The 21807-nt window shown below is 55.3% G+C and overlaps 1 protein-coding gene across 4 annotated transcripts; it reads left to right on the forward strand.

Annotated features, from left to right (window-relative positions):
* Window positions 1-754: 754 nt before the first annotated feature.
* LOC149308598 (glycine receptor subunit alpha-4) lies at window positions 755-18133 on the forward strand. 4 transcript variants are annotated; one of them, XM_089536088.1, is made up of 10 exons: window positions 755-813; window positions 7656-7789; window positions 8398-8465; window positions 9085-9308; window positions 9607-9689; window positions 9875-10015; window positions 10455-10669; window positions 11488-11637; window positions 13781-13891; window positions 15001-18133. In XM_089536088.1, the coding sequence occupies exons 2-10, from the start codon at window positions 7711-7713 to the stop codon at window positions 15301-15303; spliced, it is 1374 nt and encodes a 457-aa protein (XP_089392214.1). In that variant the 5' UTR covers window positions 755-813; window positions 7656-7710; the 3' UTR covers window positions 15304-18133. The 4 variants fall into 4 exon arrangements, with proteins under 4 accessions (XP_089392214.1, XP_089392216.1, XP_089392213.1 ...); XM_089536090.1 differs by lacking the exon at window positions 755-813 and adding an exon at window positions 3453-3825; XM_089536087.1 differs by lacking the exons at window positions 755-813; window positions 13781-13891 and adding an exon at window positions 3738-3825.
* The last annotated feature ends 3674 nt before the right edge of the window (window positions 18134-21807 follow it).

Raw genomic sequence — 21807 nt, forward strand, 5'->3', positions numbered from 1 at the left:
GAAGGCAAATTTCCCTGTGAATCTCTCAAAGCATGTTTGCTAATGCCACTTATCCGTTGGTAAAAGGCTTTAATCAACTCCCTCCAGGGCTTTTGTGTCCCATTTACATTTGGAGATGGCAGGATCATGCAAATGGATGGCAGGCGGGCTCCTCAGGCGGCCATTGCCCCGACACATATTTGTAGCAGCCTGGCTTCCAAAGCGACACCAAAGAGCACTGCATGATGCTCTCGTGGCTGCATCCACACTGGAGAAATAACCCGGTTTGGCACCGTCTTAACTGTCCTGGCTCTAGGCTATGGAATTCTGGGAGTTGGAGTTTGTTGTGGGCCCAGAGGAAGAGCACTGGCTTTGCTCCCGCGTCGTCCTAGGCCTCAACTAGAGGAGGGCATTTCTGATTTAGAGCAAAAGGCTAAGGTTGGGGCCATTGTGCCTGGAAGCCTCAAAATGAGGACCCCTCTCCCAACTGTGGCTCTTAGGTGCCACTCATGGGCCCCCCATCAGCAAGGGCTCAGCCTCTGCAGGAAGAGGCTTTGGCTCGGATCCAGCTTCAGTGCTCTTCCTCCCTTCTTCATGTTAGGTTACCCTTCAGGGAAAGTCACAGCCTTCCTGCTCCTCATGGTAGGTCTTAGTCAAACAATTGATTCATTAAGTGCAAACATTTCTCCTGCACTTTACCCAGCGATCTTTGGGGAGGGGGGCCTTGTTCCTCAGAACTGGGAAGCCATTTCCAGCAGCAAACAGGCAGGGAGTCCATGGAAAGGCATCTTCCAGAAGGAGACAGAATCAGGCCAAGGTCTCAGCCTGCAATTGGTATGGGGGGGATTTTGATGGGGAAGGGGCTCTCCTTGGGGCGGAGAGGGTCCCTGGGTGTTGGCGACAGAGTCCAACATCTTGGATGTTGCAGGGAAGGAGGCCCCACTGGTTCCTGTATGTCCTGCTGGGCTCCAGGTGAGGTTCTCTGGGCAACACTGGTCCATACTGGGAGAGCACCCGGCCTCAGAGGGCTAGTCCATAGGAGCACTGGGCCAATGGCTCTGGCTGCCACTTTGTGAGCCCTTGGCAGCCTTGAGACACAGCAGTGGGGATGCTGGGTGCGAATGCATGCCAGGGGTTCTGGGTGACTCTGGCTGCATCCACACTGGAGAGATAACCCGGTTTGGCACTGCTTAAACTGCGATGGCCCAAGGACAGAGAGCTGTCAGATTAAGAGAGGTCCTTTGTGGCTGGAGGAAGCCCTCCTTCTCCCCTTGGTCCAGGCTCCCCAGAAGCACTCTCCCAAAGAAGGAGGGGAGCAGCCCAATCCTGGGGGGGGGTTCCCTCTGTGCTTTTGGGGGGGGGGCGAAAGGAGGGCCAAGGCCTGCCTGACTCTGGGCCTCCCTGGCCTCGGCTCTCCCTCCTTCCTTCCCATTAGAGGAGATCAGACCTTCCATCTGTTTTCTAGGGAGCGAGCGGCGTTTCTGGGCCCAATTAGCGGCCCTGGAGCTCCGCGGGGGCGAAGTCCGCAGCCCCGGCGCCGAGGGATTTGGGGAGGGAGGGGGCTTCAAAGGCGGATCCACGAGCCCCCCCCCCTCTGCCAGCCCCGTGTGCTGCAAGACCCTGAAGCGATTTCGCCGCCGGTTCCTGCAGAGAAAAAGGCTCGCCCCCAGTGTCTCCGCTGCCAAGGGCCAGCGGTGATGGGTTTTATGGGTTCTTCCAGGTGAAGAGAGACACCTGGAGACCCCCGGCCCACCCTCTTAGGGGCTCCAGGCCTTTCCTCGGTGAAACATCTGCCTCCAGCCTCCGGCGGAGAAGGATCTTGCCCCGGAGCTGTCACCGGATCGGAGTATCCATGGCAGCCTCCTTTGCTCTCCCCCGCTTTCATCCCGCATTAAATATTCACACTTTCCCCAGGAGTCAGGAAGACAGTAATGGGCAGAGCATCTCAAGACCCTCCCCAAAGCCCTAAAGACCCCTCAAGACCCTCACCAAAGCCCTAAAGCCCTAAAGCCTCCCAAGATGTTTAACTGCCTCCCTGGCTCAAGGCTATGGAATTCTGGGAGTTGGAGTATGTGGTGGGGCCTTCCTTCCTTAAGCTCTGCTCCGCTCTGGGCCCACAACAAACTCCAGCTCCCAGAATTCCATAGCCTTGAGCCAGGGAGGCAGTTAAAGCGGAACCAAACCGGGTTATTCCTCCCAACGGCGGGAGATGCCCCCCAGTCCTGAGAGAGATCCCTCGGAGATGGGGAGGCCAAGGCCCAGAGGCGCCACCTGAGTGTGTGTTGTGGGTGCCTTTCCGGCTGTGTGTCTTCCTTGCTCCGTTTCTCCGCGTGAAATGACGTGGAAGGAAGAAAGACACACAGTGATTTGGAATTGCGTTGAGCTCTGGACGGGTCTATATTTAAACCAAGCTGATAAATTTTGCATTAAATTTTGCAGTTTAAGGGGAATGAACAATTCATCTCCGGGAAAGATGGCAGCCTGAGGAGGAGGAGGAGGAGGAGGACTAGGCGGGTCTGGGGCTGTCTAAAAGTCAGAGCCCCCGTTAACGTCCAGGACCCTCCTGCCCCTTGATCCGTGTCACCAAGGTCCGTGGGAGTGGGCCTTTCCCGGGCCAGGGGCAGCCGTGGGTCGCAGCTGGGGAGTGTCACCTAAGGAGACCGAGAGAGCTGCTCTTCTCGCCCCGAGTCTCTTGGCCCCCTCTGCCTCCGGCCAATGCCCACCCCCCCGGATGACCCATGGAGCCAGTGGGAGGGCAGGCACAGAGGGCTTGCCTTCAGTCCCTGGACAGCGCCGCCCGGGAGGCCAACGCGCATGCGCAGTAGGGATTGAGCGGCAGAGGCGCGCGGTGTTCGGGGGGGGGGCTCTGGCACGAGGAGGGTCTTCTTGGTCGGACCCTTGAAAAAGGGAAGGAAAGGGTTCTGCCCTTCCCGCCCTTCAAAAGAAAGGAGGGGGGATGAGAAAAAGTCCCAAATGGGTGTGGGTGGGTGGCCATAAGCCAAGCCCTCCGCCTTGGGACCACCGCTAGGCGCCCCTCTGCCCTCCGCCCCTTGCTCTTGCTTGTCATCTTCGGGTTGGGGGGGCGTCTTTGCCCTTTGTTCCTCGCCCGGCAGTGGGGCTGCCAGGCGAGCGGGGTTTCCGCTGCTCTTTGGGGGCTGAACTTTCCCAGGAGGGCGAGGGGGGTGAGGGGAGAGACTGAGACAGAAGGGGGTCCCACTTCGGGGTCTCTTCGAGGGACAGACCCGCCCCCCACCCTCGGCGGAGGCAGTGTCCCTTCCGGCTCTGCGACCCACTCGCGAGGCCGCCCCCGAGGATCAGGCGGAGGGAAGGCGGGCGGGCGGGCGGGCGGGCGGGCGGGCGGAGGGGGCAGAGCCGTCGGGGCTTGACGTCGCCCCCTCCCCTCCCCTCCCTTCCCCTCCCTTCCTCTGCCCTCCCCTCCTCCGGTGCGCTGGAAGGCGGGCTCAAACCGGCGCCAGAAGGCGCCTCTCTCTCTGTGTGTCTCTGTCCCGGTCGGAGGGAAGGGAGGCAGGAGAGTTGCCGTGGGCTGAGCAGCGTCCAGAGGCGAGGGTCATCGGCGGGCGAGGTCTGGGCCGTGGCTGGCCGTCGGGCGGCTCCATGCGGTGGGGCTGCCGGAGGGCGAGGCGGCGAAGCAGCAGCAGCCGGAGCGGGAGCGGGACATGCCCAGGCGCCTCCCGGGGCCGGGGCTCCGACGCCTCCCGCCTCACCCCCCTCCTCCTCCTCCCGGCTCCTCTTCCTCCTCTTCCTCTTCCTCTTCCTCGCCGGCGGAGGGATGCGAGGGCCGCTCCCGCTCCTCCTGTTCCCCGTCTTTCTCGGAGCCCTTCTCAGGTGAGCCTCCGGAGGCGACAGAGATAGGGGAATGGGGCGGGGGGCATCGGCCTGGTCACGCCCCGCCCGGACAGGGGGGCAGGGGCTTCCCGGGGAGCTCTGCACGCGCTCAGAGGCACGCGGGGCGTTTGCGGGGGCGGAGGGTGGGGCGCGGGGCCGCATGTCCCCCTCCCTCCCTTCCTTCTCGCCTCTAGTGACTTGGAGGAGGCGGGTGTCCTGGGAAGGAGGGTCCTTCCAGGCCAGATGGAGAGGGGTCCTGCGGACAAAGAGGGGTGGGGATGGGGGCACTTGCTCCCAATCCTCCCAACACCCCTTTCAGCTTTTCTCTTGCCCTTTGCTCATGGCGCCTGAGATGGGGCTCTGGGCTGCCTTTGGGGGCCCCTGCCACTGGTCCTTCCCAAATGGGCTTCAGGGGTCCATCTCCAGGGCGGAGCTCTGGATCTTCTTCCCCCCTCCCCGCCGCCCCCCAACCCAAGTCCCCTTCCTTCAATGGAGCCACAGAGTCCCTTAGATGGTAAAGGCATGGAGGGACTTCGTTCCCTCTTATGAATGCCCCCCTCTCCCTCAGGGCGGCTTCCTAAGGAAGGAAGGAGGACTATTGCGCACCGGGAGCATGGAAGGAGCAGCTGATGTGGCTGATGCGTGGCAAGAGGGAGCGAGGGCCTTTGGGCAGAGGAATGGCCTCCTTCCCTTGGCAGGAGAGCCCAAGGCCAGGAGGCTGGAGCGGCGAGGCAGAGGAGGCTTTCCTCTCTATTGAGAATCGTGTCTCTGGAAGGGACCCAAGGACCATCTGGTCCAGTGCTCCAGTGGGGAGAAGGGGGCAGCCACGAGTACGGGAAGGGATTTTCTTCGTGGAAGCCTTCTTTCCACCTGCCCCATCCTTTGAGATGCTTGGTGGGCTTTTGCCTAGCTTTCCCCCTTGGTCCCCATGGATCCTGTAGCCTTCTGAGGACCTTCGAGGATGGCTGCTCCCATCCCATGCTTTGCTATGCAAATGCACAGCTGAACTCTCCAAGGTGCTGAACTCTCTGCCTGGAGTGGATTTCTCTGCCCCCAGTGCTCCCCACATACTGGACTGGAGGGAATGCCTTGCATCATATTGATGTTACGGGTGGACAGGATCACCCCAAATCTCAGGGATGGCTGGTCCAAGCCCCCTGATCAATGGGTGATGAGATGGTAACAAGTGGCTTTCCCGACTTTGTCTGGGTTTGTCTGAGCACAGGGGTGGGGTGGGGGTGGGGGCTGGAGGACAAAGTACCAGGTCTCTACAGATCCTTCCACCATCTCCATCCCTTCCTGGTCTTCTGCCTCCTTCTCACTGGTAGAAAGTGCAGAGCAAGAGTGGTCCCTTGCAGGCAGTTGAGTGGGCCTCTGCCCATCATTGCCATCCCCAGACTAGAAGGAGGTGGTGGTTTCCTGAAGACCCTATAAGAGGCTCCCCCCAAAATCCCAAAGGAACACCCAACTGTGTGCTGCAGGCAGAGTGACCTCTGAAGCCACCCATCGGCTGCCATGGCCTCTGCATCATGTGCCTTTCTCTTTGGGCTCAGCCACTTGGGTGTACAGTGCAAACCTTCAGGTTGCAGAGGATGCATTGCCCTTCTGTGAGCAAAGGGAGGTAATGATCCTGGCTATGGGGCAGTGTGGGGGGACCTCACAGCCTCTCCTTGCACAGGCACTCAAAGATCCCTTCTCTGCATTCATTCTCCACCCCACTCCTGCCGCCCACCGCCTCCTCCTCCTCCATCAGCCTCCTTTTCTAGAAGAAGCCACTTACATTCCCCTGGGATGCATTGCTATGCCAGACTGTTCATACAGCAGGAGAAATCATACTGGGCAAGAAACAACACTTTTAAGGGCTCCTTGCGTTGCCCAAACAGTGGTCAAAAGAACTGGGCAAGGCAGGCTGCAAAGTTTGGCCCCCTCTTTCCTTCCTGGTGACTTGTTGGATGGACTTGGGCAGACAGCGTCATCTGTGACCTGCACAGATCATCCTCTTTCCATCTGAGAGTTGCTCCTACAAGCAAAACCAAGGTGCATCTGGCTCATAGGAAGTTGCTCTTTGCATTTGTTCAGATGCTATGTGATCCAGACTCATCTAGACAAGGCCCCATTTTACACACTGCCATTTTTTCAAGGCTGGCAGCTAGATTGGCTTGTAAATTACACCAGGTTTTTGACGGAGGAGGAACAAGCGGCTGCAGCCCTCTGTAGAAATGGCAGGCTCCTGGAGGGCATGCTCCTCTCTGGTCCCCTGCCCAGGCAAAAGTGAGGAACACAGCAAAATTATGACCAGAGGTGGGGAGTGTAAGTGCAGATCACCTCTTGCCTTGCCTTGGCTTGTAAAGGAGCTGCTATGATTGCAAAGAGCACTTGGGCTCCTGGGATTTGCAAAAAACATCACTTCACAGGGCAAGGACCAAGATCTTGCAATGTGCTTTTCATCCAGCAGATTGCTTTCCTGCAAGGTTACTTTATTTCTGAGAGCAAGATTTTTCACTTGGGAGATCAATGATAAATCCTTTCACAGCTTTGGAGAAAAAAGAGGCATTCACAGCAAAATATGGGAACTGCGTGGCAAAATGTTGTGTGGGTGGATGGCCTGGGAGGTTGGTTTGAGTCAGTCTCCTCTGAGCTGGTTCGCCTGCATGAGGAAGAAGACACGAATAGTGGCCATTTGTAGGTCTCCAGATAGCAGTCGCACAGAGGAAAGACTCCCTTGCCTGCCCCCAGTGTCCTGGTATGGGGCAGAGGCTGGGGCTATGGAGGTGCTGCCTCTCTCAAGTGTCGCTCCATGGGGTCTACATGTGGGACCTCCACCAGGCCCAGCGCAGGATACTGAAGGCACAAAGGCTGCAGCAGCAGCCTCTTCTTGCCTGGGGAAGGGAAGAGCGGAGGCAGCAGAGAAGAGTGGAGAGGACAGGGCACGTCCCCCGGAGTTGTTCTGTAGGAAGAAAAGACTCCCTTGGGGTGCAGGAAGGCCTACTTTTGCGGTGGCAGCTTTTCCAAAGGCCTGAAGGACTGCAGGGGGAGGGAGGGGGAAGAGGAGGACAGCAGCCCCCTGAAGCTCCATGGCCAGCGGTCAAAGGAGATGGATACTTCGCCTGCCAGGCTCCTGGAGTGTGGACTTATTGCATCTGCCTATTGATGGCTTATTTGTTTGGAGCAGCTCTGCATGAACCGTGATGTACTCTGGGGAAAGTTTCCCTTTTGGGGGGCCCTGGCAGCACCAAACCCTTCCAGGTGAGGAACAAGCTAGGCCCAAACTGGCAGCAGGAGCAGAAGGGGAAAACAAAACCCTCCTGTGCCCCTGGCTCCGGGGAGGTCCAGCCTTCAGGCCCAGCATCTTCTCTCTTCTCTGCTCCTTCCTCCAACTCCTTTCCAACTGCTCCCCAGGGAAACAACTGGGTTTTTCTGGCTCATTGAGAGGTCCACTCTGGAGGAAACGTGCTGCTGCACATGGGCATCCACATTGGCAAGACTGGGCCTCCATGGGCTCTCCTCAAGTGGGAGGACAGAACAGGCCTTTCAAAGAGGGCTTTCAGCAGGGGTAAAAACCCTGGGGCCCTGGGGTCCAATACAGCCTCCCATCCATGCATCCACTTCCTATGATGGCATTGTCATCTGGAGGCCAAACACTTCAGGCTGGCAGGCACTGACAGAAAAATCCCCAAGGGATGCTCTTTCATGTAGACCGGGAGTGACAGGTCAGTTTTGTTTCCAGCAGTGAAGTGTGTGCTTGTGTGTGTACATCTGGGGAAATGTGCCCATCTGAATCTTGCTTTCCTATCTCTCTCCATCCTCACCCCTTCTCCCACATCCTCTAGACTGGTGTCAGGGAAAGGAGAAGCCAAATCCGCCCCACGGAGCGTGCCCCAGCCCATGTCTCCCTCTGATTTCCTGGACAAGCTTATGGGCCGGACCTCAGGGTATGATGCCCGCATCAGACCCAATTTCAAAGGTATTTGCACTTTGTTTTGTGTGTGTGTGGCTTTCTCAGGGGCTGCTGCCAGTTGGTGCCCATATCCCATGAGACTTCTGGAAATGGAATGGCCTGAAGTTCCCTAGAAAAGGAGGGGTTTGGGAGCACAAAAAGAAAGGCATTCTCTTGTGGGAAGGCAGGAGAACAAAGGAGAAAGCTGAACCTTGACAAAGATACTGGGGGAGGGAGGATACAGGGAGTGAGAGCCTGCCCCATGGAGGCAGAGGGACCCCTTTGCTTGCAGAAGGAGGGGGCTCAGTCCCATAGGAAGAGCCTCTGGAAACCTGCCACAGGCCAACAGCCAAAGCCTGATGGGCACTGTTGTGGAGACAACCCCCTTTCGTAGCCTTGGTTGAAATGGGAATGTTGCCCTCCAGATATTTTGCACCCACAGCTCTCATTATTCCTGCTATCTAGGATAGCCAATGGTCAGAAGTGATGGGATTTACAGTCTAAAGCTCCCAGAGTAAAAGAGTAGACTATTGATCTCATTTTGTCGGAGGAAGCTGCTTCATACTGAACGCAGGCACGCACACGCAGGCTGCCATCACTTGTCAACTCACATGCCTTTTCTCATTGACTTCCAGGCCCTCCTGTCAACGTGACATGCAACATCTTCATCAACAGTTTTGGTTCAGTCACAGAAACGACCATGGTAAGGTTCAGCAGCCCTCCCACCGTCCTCCGCTCCCTTCTCTGCTCCTGACCACAGCAGCATCTTCCTCCCAGATCTTGGAAATAACGTGTTATGGAAAAGCAGCACCGTTCCTATTACCCTTTTCTTCTCCAAGTGACAAGGGGAACCCATGTTCCTCTTTAACAGAAATTTAGTAGACCTTACCTCACAAATGTGCTCTTCCAATAAACATAACCAATTGGTCCTTGTTACTCCTAGCCTTTATCTTAGTTATGTAAGGTGGTTGTGAAGGAGGGGGGTGTTTATTTATGGGACTCACACCCTGCCTTTCTCCCAAAATGGATTCAAGGCAGCTGATGAAGAACCACTGTTTTAGGAGTTCCAGGAACACATGCAGAACTAAAACCAGCCCCACTGAGATGGACGCTGTCAGTGTCCTCCGATGGGACCCCTCCTCAACCAGCCCCAGCCCAGTATTTCCCTTTGCTGCTGCCTTTCTCCCACACACACGCCTTGCCCCTGCCATCAGGACACTGAGCCTGCTGTGCCCATGGCTGGGCACCTAGGAGGGGGTCTGTCCTGAGGGGCCACTTGTCCCTGGCCCTGCAGATGGTGGTGACTTCCTTTGGCTCCCTAGGATTACCGGGTCAATGTCTTCCTGAGGCAACAGTGGAACGACCCCCGCCTGGCCTACCGGGAATATCCAGACGACTCCCTGGACCTTGACCCCTCCATGCTGGACTCGATCTGGAAGCCAGACTTGTTCTTTGCCAACGAGAAAGGGGCCAACTTCCACGAAGTCACCACCGACAACAAGCTCCTGCGCATCTTCAAGAATGGGAACGTGCTTTACAGCATCAGGTCAGGAGAAACACATGCTAGGGGGGTCTAGACCCTAGTAAAGTTACATTGGGGGATTACAATTCCTAGAATCCCCACAGTCTGCACTGCCAGGCTGCACCATCAGTTCTGGGATTTGTCCCTCCCCCCCTTTAATGTTGCTTTTCCTTGCTTTTGGGTTGAAATGGTCCAGTGAGGAGTATTGGGCATGGTATTGCACAAGAAGGACTGAGTGTGCTTCTCAGTGCCCACATGTGCACCCCCCCACACACACCTTTCCCCTGTGATGCTGACCCATCTGCATCCCCCTTCCCCTCAGGCTGACACTCATCCTCTCCTGCCCCATGGATCTCAAGAACTTCCCCATGGATATCCAGACATGCACCATGCAGCTTGAGAGTTGTAAGTAACTATCACTGAATGTTGTGTGCCAAGTGGGTTGGCAAAATGCCAGCCTGGGGCCCCCTGTGGTCGGATTTGTGGCCGTCAGCCTGTTAGATTCCCCAGACTGGGATCTTCCCCAACATGCCTCCCTCTGCCCACCCCATTCCCTCCCTCACCCGCACATGCCTCCCTTTGCTTTGCAGTCGGCTACACTATGAACGACTTGATCTTTGAGTGGGTGAAGGGCCAGGACGCTGTGCAGGTGGCAGAGGGCCTGACGCTGCCCCAGTTCATTCTGCGGGACGAGAAGGATCTGGGGCATTGCACCAAATCCTACAACACAGGTAAGTGCCCCTTGGCCCGGATGGAGAGCAAGCTGATTTAAGGGACCCTAAGTCCCCTCCATCATGCCAGCAGAGGGAAGAAGCCGCTGGAAGGCAGGCTTGCTCCAGAAGACATGGCAGCCACCCAATTGCCACCTGCCTGGGTTGCTGTTGCTGTTGGATTACATTCCTTGCTTGCTGCTTTTCCTTTTGAAACCTTTTGAAATGGGGAAGGGTGGACTGAGGTGCACAGTGCTTGTGTGTCCTGAACACGTTGCCAGGTGGAAGTCATGGTCGCAGGTTTCAAAACCTCTGCAAATGTTTGCCTCCCTCTGTCTCTCTCTCTCTCTCTCTGTCTCTCTCTCTCGCTCCTTCCTTCCTTCCTTCCTTCCTTCCTTCCTTCCTTCCTTCCTTCCTTCATTTTCTTCTCTCTTTTTCTTTCTCTCTTTTTCCCTCCCAGGGAAGTTCACCTGCATTGAGGTGAAGTTCCACCTGGAACGGCAGATGGGATACTACCTCATCCAGATGTACATCCCCAGCTTGCTGATTGTCATCCTCTCCTGGGTCTCCTTTTGGATCAATATGGACGCTGCACCTGCCCGGGTGGGGCTGGGCATCACCACCGTCCTGACCATGACCACTCAGAGCGCTGGCTCTCGGGCATCTCTGCCAAAGGTCAGTACCAGGGGATGGGGTAGGGAGGGACAGCAGGGGTCTCTGGAGCATGAGCTACTCTGCAGCTGCCCTCTTCCGGCCCAGGGTTCAAGGGGTCCCATCTGCAAAGCCATTTGCCTTGGGAGAGAAGTCCAGGTCCCTCCCACCAACCTCTCTGCCTGGGATGCTGCTGTACCATTCCTGCTGTTGCCATAACAACCCAGGCAGCAAAGGTGCATTTCCGGGCTCAGCACGCCCCCCAACTTCAGAAAGCTTAATGGAAGGTGGAGAAGGAAGCCTCTTGGGGATCTGCAGGAAGCCTCCAGATTGGTCTGGAACAATCTGCAGGAAGGTGGGGCTGCTAAGTTGGAGGAGCTGTGATCATCATCATCATCATCATCATCATCATCATCATCATCAAGCCATTCCTAATCCGCCTTCCCTCCACAACTGCATCCCAAAACAGCTCACAAAAATTAAAATACATATAAAAACACATACAAAGATATAAGAGACAACTTAGTAAAAAGTGATGGTCTGGTGGCATTTGCATTGTTCATAGAATTAAAACCTTGCCTCAACTCCATTAAAAAGCGAGCAGATAAATGCCTGTTTTTTTTTAAAAAAACATGCACCCTTAAAAGCCCCTGCTCTCAATTCCTAACCAGATCCCCCCCCCAATCCCATGGGAAGTGAAGGGGGAGAGGAATGATGGGGCAAGCTCCTTTTGGGGGGCCTGGGAGTCCTGCAGGGTCTTGTCAGGAACGGCCCCGGAAGACCACTGCTCTTTCTCTCTCTCTATCCCACACACACATACACACCCCTGAAATCTCTTGCAGGTCTCCTATGTAAAAGCCATTGATATCTGGATGGCTGTCTGCCTCCTCTTTGTCTTCGCTGCCTTGCTGGAGTACGCTGCGGTCAACTTTGTCTCCCGCCAACACAAGGAGTTCATGCGCCTCCGTCGAAGGCAGCGGCGGCAGCGGATGGTGAGTGGACAGATCTTCACACAGATACAGACACACACACGCACCACGCTTCTTCCCCTCCTCTAGACTGGCTTCTTGTGGGGCGGGAGAGACCGAATCGCCACGGTTTAGGGGCAGGCCTTGCTCCTTATGTGGCAATGGCAGGACTGCTCTCTGTGTGGCATTACCTCCGTGAAAAGGATCAGTGCCTATTTGTATAGCCTTTTTCCTGCAAAGGAAGCCTGCCATTCCTTGGGCTTTCTAGCCTGGCCCTTTTGTCTTGTCTGTTGGGCAAGTTTCAGCTTCTGGGTGGGCAAAAGCTCTGGGAGGTAAAGAGCTGCCTCTTTGCCTATGGAAAACTTTACTTATTTGACTGAATGATAGATACCTCCACCTTGTTCCAAAGAACTAAAGCAAAACAGCTCAACAATGAAAGTAATAAAAATGCTAGAAAATTAAATCACAATGCAAACACCAGTCAAAACAAAATGCAGCTGGTCCTGCCCAAGTGGAAAGGGCCATTTCCTGCAGGCAGAAATAGCAGAGAGGACATGGAGCCAGTGCGAAGGCTAATCCTGGAGGTCTTTCTGCATCACATTTTGTGCAGGCTTCAGTTTTGCTAAGCCTAAGCCCCACTGGGTCTCTGCAGCAGAGTCAGGTTTCAAATCTAGCTAGTAAGAGAGGACAGAACTCTTGCAGAGGGCATTGCAAAGGCAAGGCAGGCTGTGTGTGTATGATTCTGAGGTTTTGCCTTAGGCCCCAGAGCAGGAGAGGGTCGCAGCCCCATAGGGCTCAGCTGCAGAGTCCTGGGCAGAGCAAGATGTGTGTGCAAGACTTGGCTCAGAAGCCAAGGCTCCCTGGCTGCTTGCCCCAGGCTCTGGCCAGAGCCTACATGCCAGACTCAGTGGGAGAAGCATCTGCCCACTTCCCGGCCTGGCTGGCCAAGACATGGGGCCAACCCACAGACTACCTCCCCATGACCAGCCTCATCCTGTCCAGCAAGGATGGGCTGCATTGGGAGTCCTTTGGGAGCCCTCTGGCTGCAGACACAGAGTGATCAGATCTCATAAATTGCAAAGGAGGACAAGGCACCACAAAATGTAGGAGGTGTGCAGAGTGGCCTATTTGGCTGTAGTGAAGCCCTGCCAGTCTAGAATTGAGGGGGAAATGGGGAACACTTCCTGGTCCTGGCTGTTACTCAACCCTGCAGGATAAGTTGGGGGGATATGCTGCTGGTCCTTCATCCTCCATGCCCTCCATGCCCCCCATCACCTCCTCCTGCTTGTGGGAGCCCTAGTCCTGCCTTCCCCCGCAGTCACTTCCTCCTCCTACATTCTCCCACTGTTTCCACCTCATCGGTAGAGCAACCCTAAGGTGAACCCATCACAGGGCTTTCTTGGCAAGGTTTGTTCAGAGGGGATTTGCCTTTGCCTTCCTCTGAGGCTTAGAGAGGGACTTGTCTAGGTGGCTTTTCCTGGCGAAGTGGGGATCTGAGCCCTGTTCTCCAGAACTGTAGTCCAGCCCTCAAACAACTGCACCTCACTGGTTCTACACAGTTGCAACATTTTGATCCCATGTTAACTGCTGTGGCTATGTCCTATGGAGTCTTGTCATCTGTAGTTTGGAGAGACACTAGAGCTGTCTGGCCGGGAATTGTATGTCCTTCCATCAAACCACAAATCCCAGGATTCCTCAGGATAAAGCCACAGCAGTTAAAGTGGGATCAAAGGGCTATAATCACGTTGTGTGAATGAGACCACTGTTTCAGAAACCTCTGGTGGGGGTCTGTTTCTCCACTGAAGAGCTTCCACCATCAGGGAACTCTTCCTTTTCTTGTCCTGTGCACCCCATTGATCCATGCCATTGCTCCCTCCTTCCCTCCCATTTCATGCTGCCTGCAGTGTGTGTGTGTGTGTGTGTGTGTGTGTGTGTGTGTGTGTGTAGGGGTGCTGCAGATCCAGGATCCCTATGCAGGGGGGAGGGTGGTCCTCTTAGTGCAGGCCTCCTGTCGAGGGCCCAGTACCCCAAAGCGCCTTGCCCCACAACTGCGGCGTTTAGCCCAGAGCTGCCACTGCTGCTCTTGCGCCGGCCGAGCCAAGCCAAGCCCCATGGTCACCCGGTCTCCTGTTTCTGTTTGATCCACACTCCCTGCTGGACACCAAAGGGTCTGGCCAGCCGGACGCCCAGCCTGGAGTCCCTGCAGCAGCTGGAGGACCTGCCCAGCAGCGAGTCCACCTACGAGACCCTCTCTCAGTTCAGCAGCACCGACTCCAGGGTAAAAAGACAAAAGCAATACGCTGACCCACCACCACCCCTTCCTCACCCCCCACCCACCCCCACGTTCCCCACCCCCCACGCTTCCTCCATGGGTCATGCCATTCCCAGCCTGTTCTGCGTGTGGACCCTTCCCACCCCAAATCTCTCACAGCTCCCCCCCCCCGTGCACCCCTGTCTCCCCATTCATGTGTGAGGAGCCTGCCCTGCAAAGCAGCCCACAAGGGCACCATTCTGGGGGGAGGGACAGGTAGGATGGGTGGGGTCCTCCAGCAAAGGGCCATCAAAAGCCACATGGGTGCGGGGCAGAGGGATGGGGCAACGGGAAGTCAGCTGGACCAAGACTGTTGTACATACTGAGAATTAACTTAGTTTGAACCCACACTCTCTGCTATTGCTGCATCCTGCAGAACCCTGGGATTTGTGGTTTAGGGAGACCATTAGGTTCCTCTGCTCAGGAACTGTAGACCACTCCCCTGAGCTACTCTGGCAGTGGATTCTAAGTCCCATTCCAAACTCCAAACCCAGGATTTCTTAGGATGGAGCCACAGCAGTTTAAGTGTAATCAGACTCGGGACTTTGCAGTGCAGATGCATTGCAGAACAGAGCTGATAGGCAGGAAGAGAGAAAGAGAGTGGGAAGAGGGCAAATGGCAGCTTTTGCTGGCCAAACAAACAGGCTGCTGACACAAGAATGGGAATGTCCTGGAGGTTCAGAAATAAGCGCTCAGGCCTCAAGGCTAAGCAGCCGCTGGTGATGGTGGATTGCTGCTGCCACCGTCTTTTCCCCACTTGACCAGTAGCCCCACTGAAAGGACAAGACGGAGCTGCTGGGCGGCGGTAGCACCCCACCTTCACCATTGGCAGCTGATGGATGGCAGAGTGGGATGGCCAGGGGGTCTTGGGATGGACAGGAGCAAGCGTCCCACCAGGTGTTCACCCTCCAAAATGTCCCCTGGTGCGCTCCGCATCTCCTGCACTCCAGTGGTGACACTCCTGGGGAATGGGTCTGTTGCTTTGGATGTAGGGCCCAGGTGCTCCATTCCTGCTGCCCCTTCCCAGGGAATGGCCACCTGAGCTACTTCCCTGCTGCTGTCCCCTTTCGCTCCAGGAGGAGGAGATCATCCGTGAGAGTCGCTTCTACTTCAGGGGCTACGGCCTGGGCCACTGTTTGCAGCACATGAAGGATGGTGGAGGGGGTCCCGCAGAGAGCCCCCACCTCTACAGCCCGCCTCCCCCGACCTCGCTCCTGCGGGAAGGAGAGCTCCTCCGACGGCGCTATCTGGACAGGGCCAAACGGATCGACACCATTTCCCGGGCCGTCTTCCCCTTCACCTTCCTGGTTTTCAATATCTTCTACTGGCTGGTCTACAAAGTCCTGCGCTCTGAGGATGTCCACCCGGCGGCACCCTGAGGGTAAAGAGCGACCGGGGACCAAGCCGACTGGGCAGGGCTGCTTGTGACCTTCCTCCTGGCATTTGCACGATGAAACACTGGGACTGTGTTTCCTCACCCCATCACCCCCTTTTTGTACTGAGAGTCCCTGGGGCCTCTGCATGGTGGCAGAAGAAGGCCCTGCCCTGGCTGCCTATGCCTGCTTCTGGTGGCACCGGCAGTGACTGTCCATCTCCAGGTGCTCCTACCTGAGCCAAGAGGACTTGGCCTCTCTGACTTGGCCTCTCTGCCCTGGGCCTGTCCTTAGCCCCAGCCAGGAGTCTGGAGTAAGCCAGGCCCTCCGAAATCCAGACCCAGTGCATCAGCCTCAGTGTAGCATAGTGTGCAGCTGCCCTCCAGCCCAGAAGCCACAACAGTCAGCATGACAACGAAGAGGCTGTTGGCACAGAGGGACGCAGCATGGTGGGCTCTTTCCCAGCAGCCCAGCCTAGTGCTAGAGGTTCCACTTGCGCATGTGTCTTGCATTTGTAGTTTGGGGGGCGGCCCAGAAACTGTCTCACCCCACCCCAGAAGCCCCCCCTGCATCCCAGGAACCCAGGAAGAGCAAGCGTAGTGGAGGCACCAACCATGGGTGTCTTGGTGTTGCATCTCCCTGATGCTAAGCATCCTTAATGAAAAGATGCATTTTTGTCAGGGACCACTGATCTGGAATAGCAACCCAGACAGTAATGGGGGACAACTGGCCCACAAGGGATGCAATTCCACCCCATAGGATGGGGAAGGGGCTGGATACATAAGTGGCTGATGGTGGGCAACCAGGGAAAGGATCGTGGCAGGGTTCAGTTCTACGATACTAAACATAAATTCAGGCTGGGCATTTGAGAAGCCGGCAGTCTTGCACTTTGAGTCCCATGGGTTTGCCTTGAGATGTGTACTGCAGGGGAGAGAGGCCAGGGTTAGGGTGCCCACCGCAAGCAGAGACGTGGCAGCTGGCTTTGGATAAACCCAAGAGTAATTGGGGTTGCTGGGTGCTGCTACCTCTTTCTGAGTCCTTTGGGTGGGCTTCTCCTTGTCCTGGGGAGAATCACCCTTGGTGCTTTCATGCACCATTTTACTGCAGGCACCAAACCTTCTCCTCAGTGCATTTCTTTGCAAAGCTATACCCCAATTTCTTAGAGCTGGGGTTCAGTGAAGGAAGGAGAGCAGGAATATGACCCTCTGTTCTGAGAAGGGCTTGTGCGCCACCCAAGCAAACCCCATTTCAGGAGCATCACATAGCGTCAGCTTAGCTCCCATGCTCTTGCCTGCTTCTGGATTTGCCCCTTGGGACACACTCTTCTGCTGGTCACTGGAAGCAGGACTCAAACCGAGTCCACACATTGCCCTCCTTTCCCCCTCAGCATGCCCTCCTCTGTGGGCCAGATGCTCCCGTGTGGGGACTCTCAGCGGTCCCTTTGGCAAGTAGCTTGCCTTTGTTGCCATGGCCATCACATTCCGTTTTAATTTTTATGATTGCAGTGGTAAGATTGCACTAAGGAACATCCCTTCTGGCGGCAAAAGGGAGAGTGCCATAACAATGCCAGCCTCACTTTCCTCAGGGAACCGGAACTGACTGAGGGCCTGCAGAGGCCTGAGCTTCGGCTGAACAGGGAGAAACTCAGGGGTTGCTTTGCAAAGAAAGTACTCAGGACAAAACTCCTCCATTGAGGCTGGAAGAACTCTGGCATACTTCAGGAGCCCTTTGCTTCTCTGAATCAGTCCGCTGTGTAGTTGCATTTTTGTGGGGGAAATTGCCATTATTTAGGTCTGAAAAAGGCAATACGGAAAAACACCAGGATGTTGTAATATGGCAACATCATTGGTCATATTAGGAACATGGAGTCCCTGGTCTCTCTCTCAAGCAGGATTTTCTCTCAGCCCTGACTGGAGATGCTGCTGGGGTTGAACCTGGGGCCTTCTGCGCAGAGAGGGGAGGAAGGGAGCCAGCCTGGTTCTGAGGCCTTTCAGGAGGTCCATCCAGCCCAGTATTGTCAGCTCAGCAACCCTGGCTCTTCTCAGGGATTACAGGTGGGATTCCTTGCTGGCCCCTACTTGGGGGCCCTGCAATTCCCTGGTGGCTTCACATCTGAGAAGTAGCCCAGCCCAACTCAGCTCACCTTCCAAAATCAGGCGAGGCTAGCCCCAGGCTTCTCCGTAAGAGCTCTGAAGAGGAGCATAAGCCCCACTGTGAAGTCTGAAGCTTCAGACACAAGGAGTCACAAAAGGGCCACCTCATCCAACAATGCAGGAAGACACAACTGAAGTTTTGTTCAAAGGAGTTGAACAGGTGGAAGCTAGATGCCCCGGCTGCGCCAAACAGCATTGGAAGCAGCCAAAACAAATGAGCCACTGTCTTTAGTCCTCGCTAGTTTGCCAAATGCCAACCAAATGGATCCAGCCCAGGTCTGCCTGCCCCCATTCCTGCTCTCTGTGGGTGGTGGCTAACCTTTTCCCCGTCAGGGATGGCAGAGGTGCCTCTGTGCCACCAAGGAAGGGTGTCCATGTGAGGGCATCCCTTGGTGGGCCTCTTCCTGGCTCCTCTGCAGTTTGGTCTGCCTTCCACTGGGCTCTTTTGGGCTGATACTTCCTGCTTGCAATGCCTGACTTTCCCAGGGGAGTCCAGAAAGGGCAGAGGGGTCCCTGCCTTCTGCCTCCCCAGCATCCTCCGGAGGTAGGGAAGGCTCCATCTGTGTGCCCACCGCATGCCCCAGCCAAGAAGATGCAAACCTGTATTTGGAGGGACTGGAGGAGTTTTGGAAACAATGCATTTTAAAACGAATTCTGATCTTCCTACACTAATAAAAATGTTGGAGGGGTTTTCATTCATGTGCCTGGTGTTTTTCCCAGGGTTGTCTAGAAGAGGATAAGAAGATTTCAAGCCAGGGGTTACACAAAGCCATTCTCAAGGGGAGGAGAGAAGCAGGGCTGTGCCTGTGGCTGGTCCACCTCCAGCCATTGGAGATCCCTGCCTTTTGAGATGCACCCTGTCTCCCCATTCGGGTGTGAGGAGCCTGCCCTGCAGAGAGGCCCACTCCTTGCCCATCAACCTCTCCCCTTGGCCCTGGCCCTGCGGTGGTTCAACAGAGCCACTCTGTGAGGGTTGGTGGGTGGGAGCCCACTGGGAGGACTGTGCCTTGCTTCAACAGCTGCAATGCTCGCCTGGCAGCGGTGCCAGCCTTCAGCAGATGCGCTGGTCCGCCTTGGTACAGTGCGGCTGACTCTCCTGGACTAAGGCACCAAAGACAGTTGGCCTTTCTCTGAAGCTGGCGGTTGACCAGCAAAAGAAGGAGGGAGGGAGCACCCACCGCAGTCCCCAGGCATGATGGACAATGATAGAGAGGCCAAAGGGAGCCACTGGGCAGCATGTGCCAGCCCTTCTGTCCAGCCCCTCTTGCCAAGGTAGACACTGGCTGTTCCCCACAGTGCTGGGTCCAAAGTCCTCTTGGCCTGAAGGGTCAGGAGTCCTGGACCCAGCAATGAAGTAGCCCTCCTTGCACAGCCATCCCAATAGTTGGCATCTCTGTTTTGAGATCTGGCTGACAGATCCAAGAGCTGACCAGAGCAGAGGGCCAAGGAGCAGTGGCTGCCCAGCCCCATAGGAAACCCATAACTCTTGGGAGTGGGCACTACTGTCCCAGCGCATCTGCTTTGGCATGATTGGGGAATCAGGCTTATTCCTGAACAAATGGGCACCACCTCCACCCTGAAACAAAACAGGATTGCCAAATGACTTGTTTCTGTGCCTTAAACAACTTGGTGGAGATAGGTAAAGCTTTCCACTCCATAGAGAATGAGACAGAGAAAGAGAGAGAGAGAAGGGGTTCTATGCAGACACAAAAAGAAGAACCGTCCAAGCACTACCCAGGGCTGACCCTACTTAGCTTCCAAGGTCAGTCTGGTGCCTTTAGGGCATTTGGGCCACATGCCAGCTCCTTCTTCTGCCCAGATTGCTCAGTGGAACACGATCCTGTCTCCTCCTTCCATTTCTTTGACCAGAGAGTCTGAAAGCACTGAAAGGCGTCTCTGAAAGGAAATCTAGGAAATATGAGAGAAACTGAGATGGAAGGAGGGAGAGAAAGCGCATCCCCATGAATTAAAGAGTTCTCCATTTAATCACATTTTGTGGAGGGTGGGGGGCCAGAGCAGGACTTTCAAATTCGTACTTTGACCTATTTGCTGGAACAATTACAGTCTGGAGCTGAGCAGCGACTGTGATCTCATCAGGTCTCTGGGCTCAGATGAGGCTTGTTTGAAACTGTGTTTCAGCAGAGATGCACTGATAAGGAAAGCTCCTCTTTTCAGCCTGGTCTCTCTCAGCCGTGCAACACCAAAAACCCCAAAGCATGTGTTGGGGGGAAACAGTGGTCAGAAGCAACGATGACCCAACCAGTCTGAAATGCTTGGCGTTCCAGTCCAGGGTCATCTCAGGCCCTGAGGTTTCCAGGCCAAAACCTGAGGCCGAGGGACAATGGCTCTGGTCAGGTCATGCAATATGCAGTATGAAACACCCTGAAAGTATCAGATCCCCTCTGATCTTGGAAGCTAAGCAGGGTCAGCCCTGGTTAGTACTTGGATAGGAGACTGCCAACAAATATCAGGAGCTGTAGGTGAGATTTCAGAGGCAGGAACTGGCAAAAGCACCTCTGAGGAGTCTAAGAAAACCCTATGAAAAATTTATGGGGTTGCCATAAGTCCATAGACAATTTGAAAGCACATACACACAGAGAGAGCTGCTCACAGCTTGTCATCCAAATATGCACAGAACACATTTTCATACCTGGAAATGAAGGCAGATGTCTTAGTTGAAGGGGCTGTTTCCAGATCAAAGTGAAGTGAAATGCGTATTCCTTCTGGCTTACTTAGGGAGATGGGATAAGGGACATTTACTCTAACCTGCTTGCTTCTAACAAGAAAGCGAATGCAGAGCAACTGAGAGGAGAGGAGGAGGAGGTTAACCAAATAAATACACAGACCCACATGGAGAGTCTTTGCAAGTTGCAGCAACAAAGCAACTAAGCCTTGCAAACTGCAGCTTGCTTCAGACTAGAATGCATCCCTTTGCTCTTACCCAGAGCTGAGCTGACCCAAACCAGAGAATTTACATCCCCCCCTCCCACCTAGAGAGGACCCACATTGGCTGGAAATCCAAGGCCAGGCCCTATGATCTGGAACCATGAATATGGGGGGAGGGAGGTTTTATGGCTCCTGGTTGCCCCTTGCTTGGCCCTGTTTCAAAGCCAATGCTGTGAATGCCCAGGGCAATGTTTGGCAGGGTGGGACCCTGTGTGTTGACTTTGGGGCTGGGAGCATCATATCCTGCCATGCTTCAGGCAGAGAAATCTCTTGGGCTAGCCTTGGGCTAGTCTCCCCAGTCTGGGAACCAGAGGGAGCCAATCCGGCGCCCATCGGAAGCGCTGCGTCTCCATGAAAGCGTCCCTAAAGTGGCATTAGGCAGGCTTTTAGTCTGGAGGGTGTCACTTGAGGATGTTCATAAGGAACCAGCAGGAGCTGTGGTCTCTCTTTCTCTGTGTATTTAAGCAGAATGCACATTTAATCTGTTTATTGTTTCTGCTGGATATACAGGAAATGCAAAAACAAACCCACGGAAGAATCTTAAAACGCCAGGCAAGGAAAGTCTTTGCTTCCAGCCTCAGCAAGAGGTCAGCCCAGGAAGGCAAGGGAGACCACAGCAGCTGGGATGGGAGGCTTCTCCTCTTCCTGCGGCTGCTGGGATTTCTCATAAGAACCACCAAAACCTAAACCATTCTTTTCCAGGATGCTGCTCTGTTCTCACCTCACCAGCTGCCTTTTCTATCTTCTCTGGGGAAGAAGCTGAGCCCTCCGCTGCTGCGTTCCCAGAAAAGGGGCTCTGCCACACTTTGTGCTGGGCTCTCTCCTGTCCAGTGCCAGGCTTCAGGCTTCACCTTGACCTTGCCCTGCTCCCCAAAGTCTCACCTGCTTCTGGGACACACAAGAGGTTAGTGCTAACACTTGGGAGAGGGTCTGCTTTGCAGCTGCTGGAGGTGGTCTACTGTCCCAGAGACAAGGCCTCCTCTGTCTCTTCCTCCCTCCTCTCACCCTGCCCCTGCCCCAATGAAAACAGGGATCCCCTGGGATGGGTTGTGTGTGTGGCTGGCAGGACTCCTTGGCAGGCTGGGGCCACCAGATGCTTTCACCGGATATGTCCAGGGCCTGGACCATCCTCCTGGCCACTGGCTAATTTCAGCATCCCTGGCAAACTAGCAACCTGCCTGGAGGCCAGGAACCACTGAGAAGTAACTCTAAATACTGGAAGCATGTTTTTGAGCCACACAGAGTTCTTTGATGGCCACAGGTGTTCAGAGGAAAACTTTTTCCTCTAAAAAACCCATCAGAGGCACATGGTGCCAATTCACCCAGAGAATGAGCTCAGTGCAAGAAAGAAGCAGAAGAGAAAATGGGCTTCAATGGAGGAGGGAACTGGGCTGGCCTTCAGGGAGAAGGC

This window comes from Sceloporus occidentalis, unplaced genomic scaffold (genome assembly GCF_023333645.1).
Source record: "Sceloporus occidentalis isolate IW3139 unplaced genomic scaffold, rSceOcc1.0.p SCAF_8, whole genome shotgun sequence".
Lineage (NCBI taxonomy): Eukaryota > Metazoa > Chordata > Lepidosauria > Squamata > Phrynosomatidae > Sceloporus > Sceloporus occidentalis.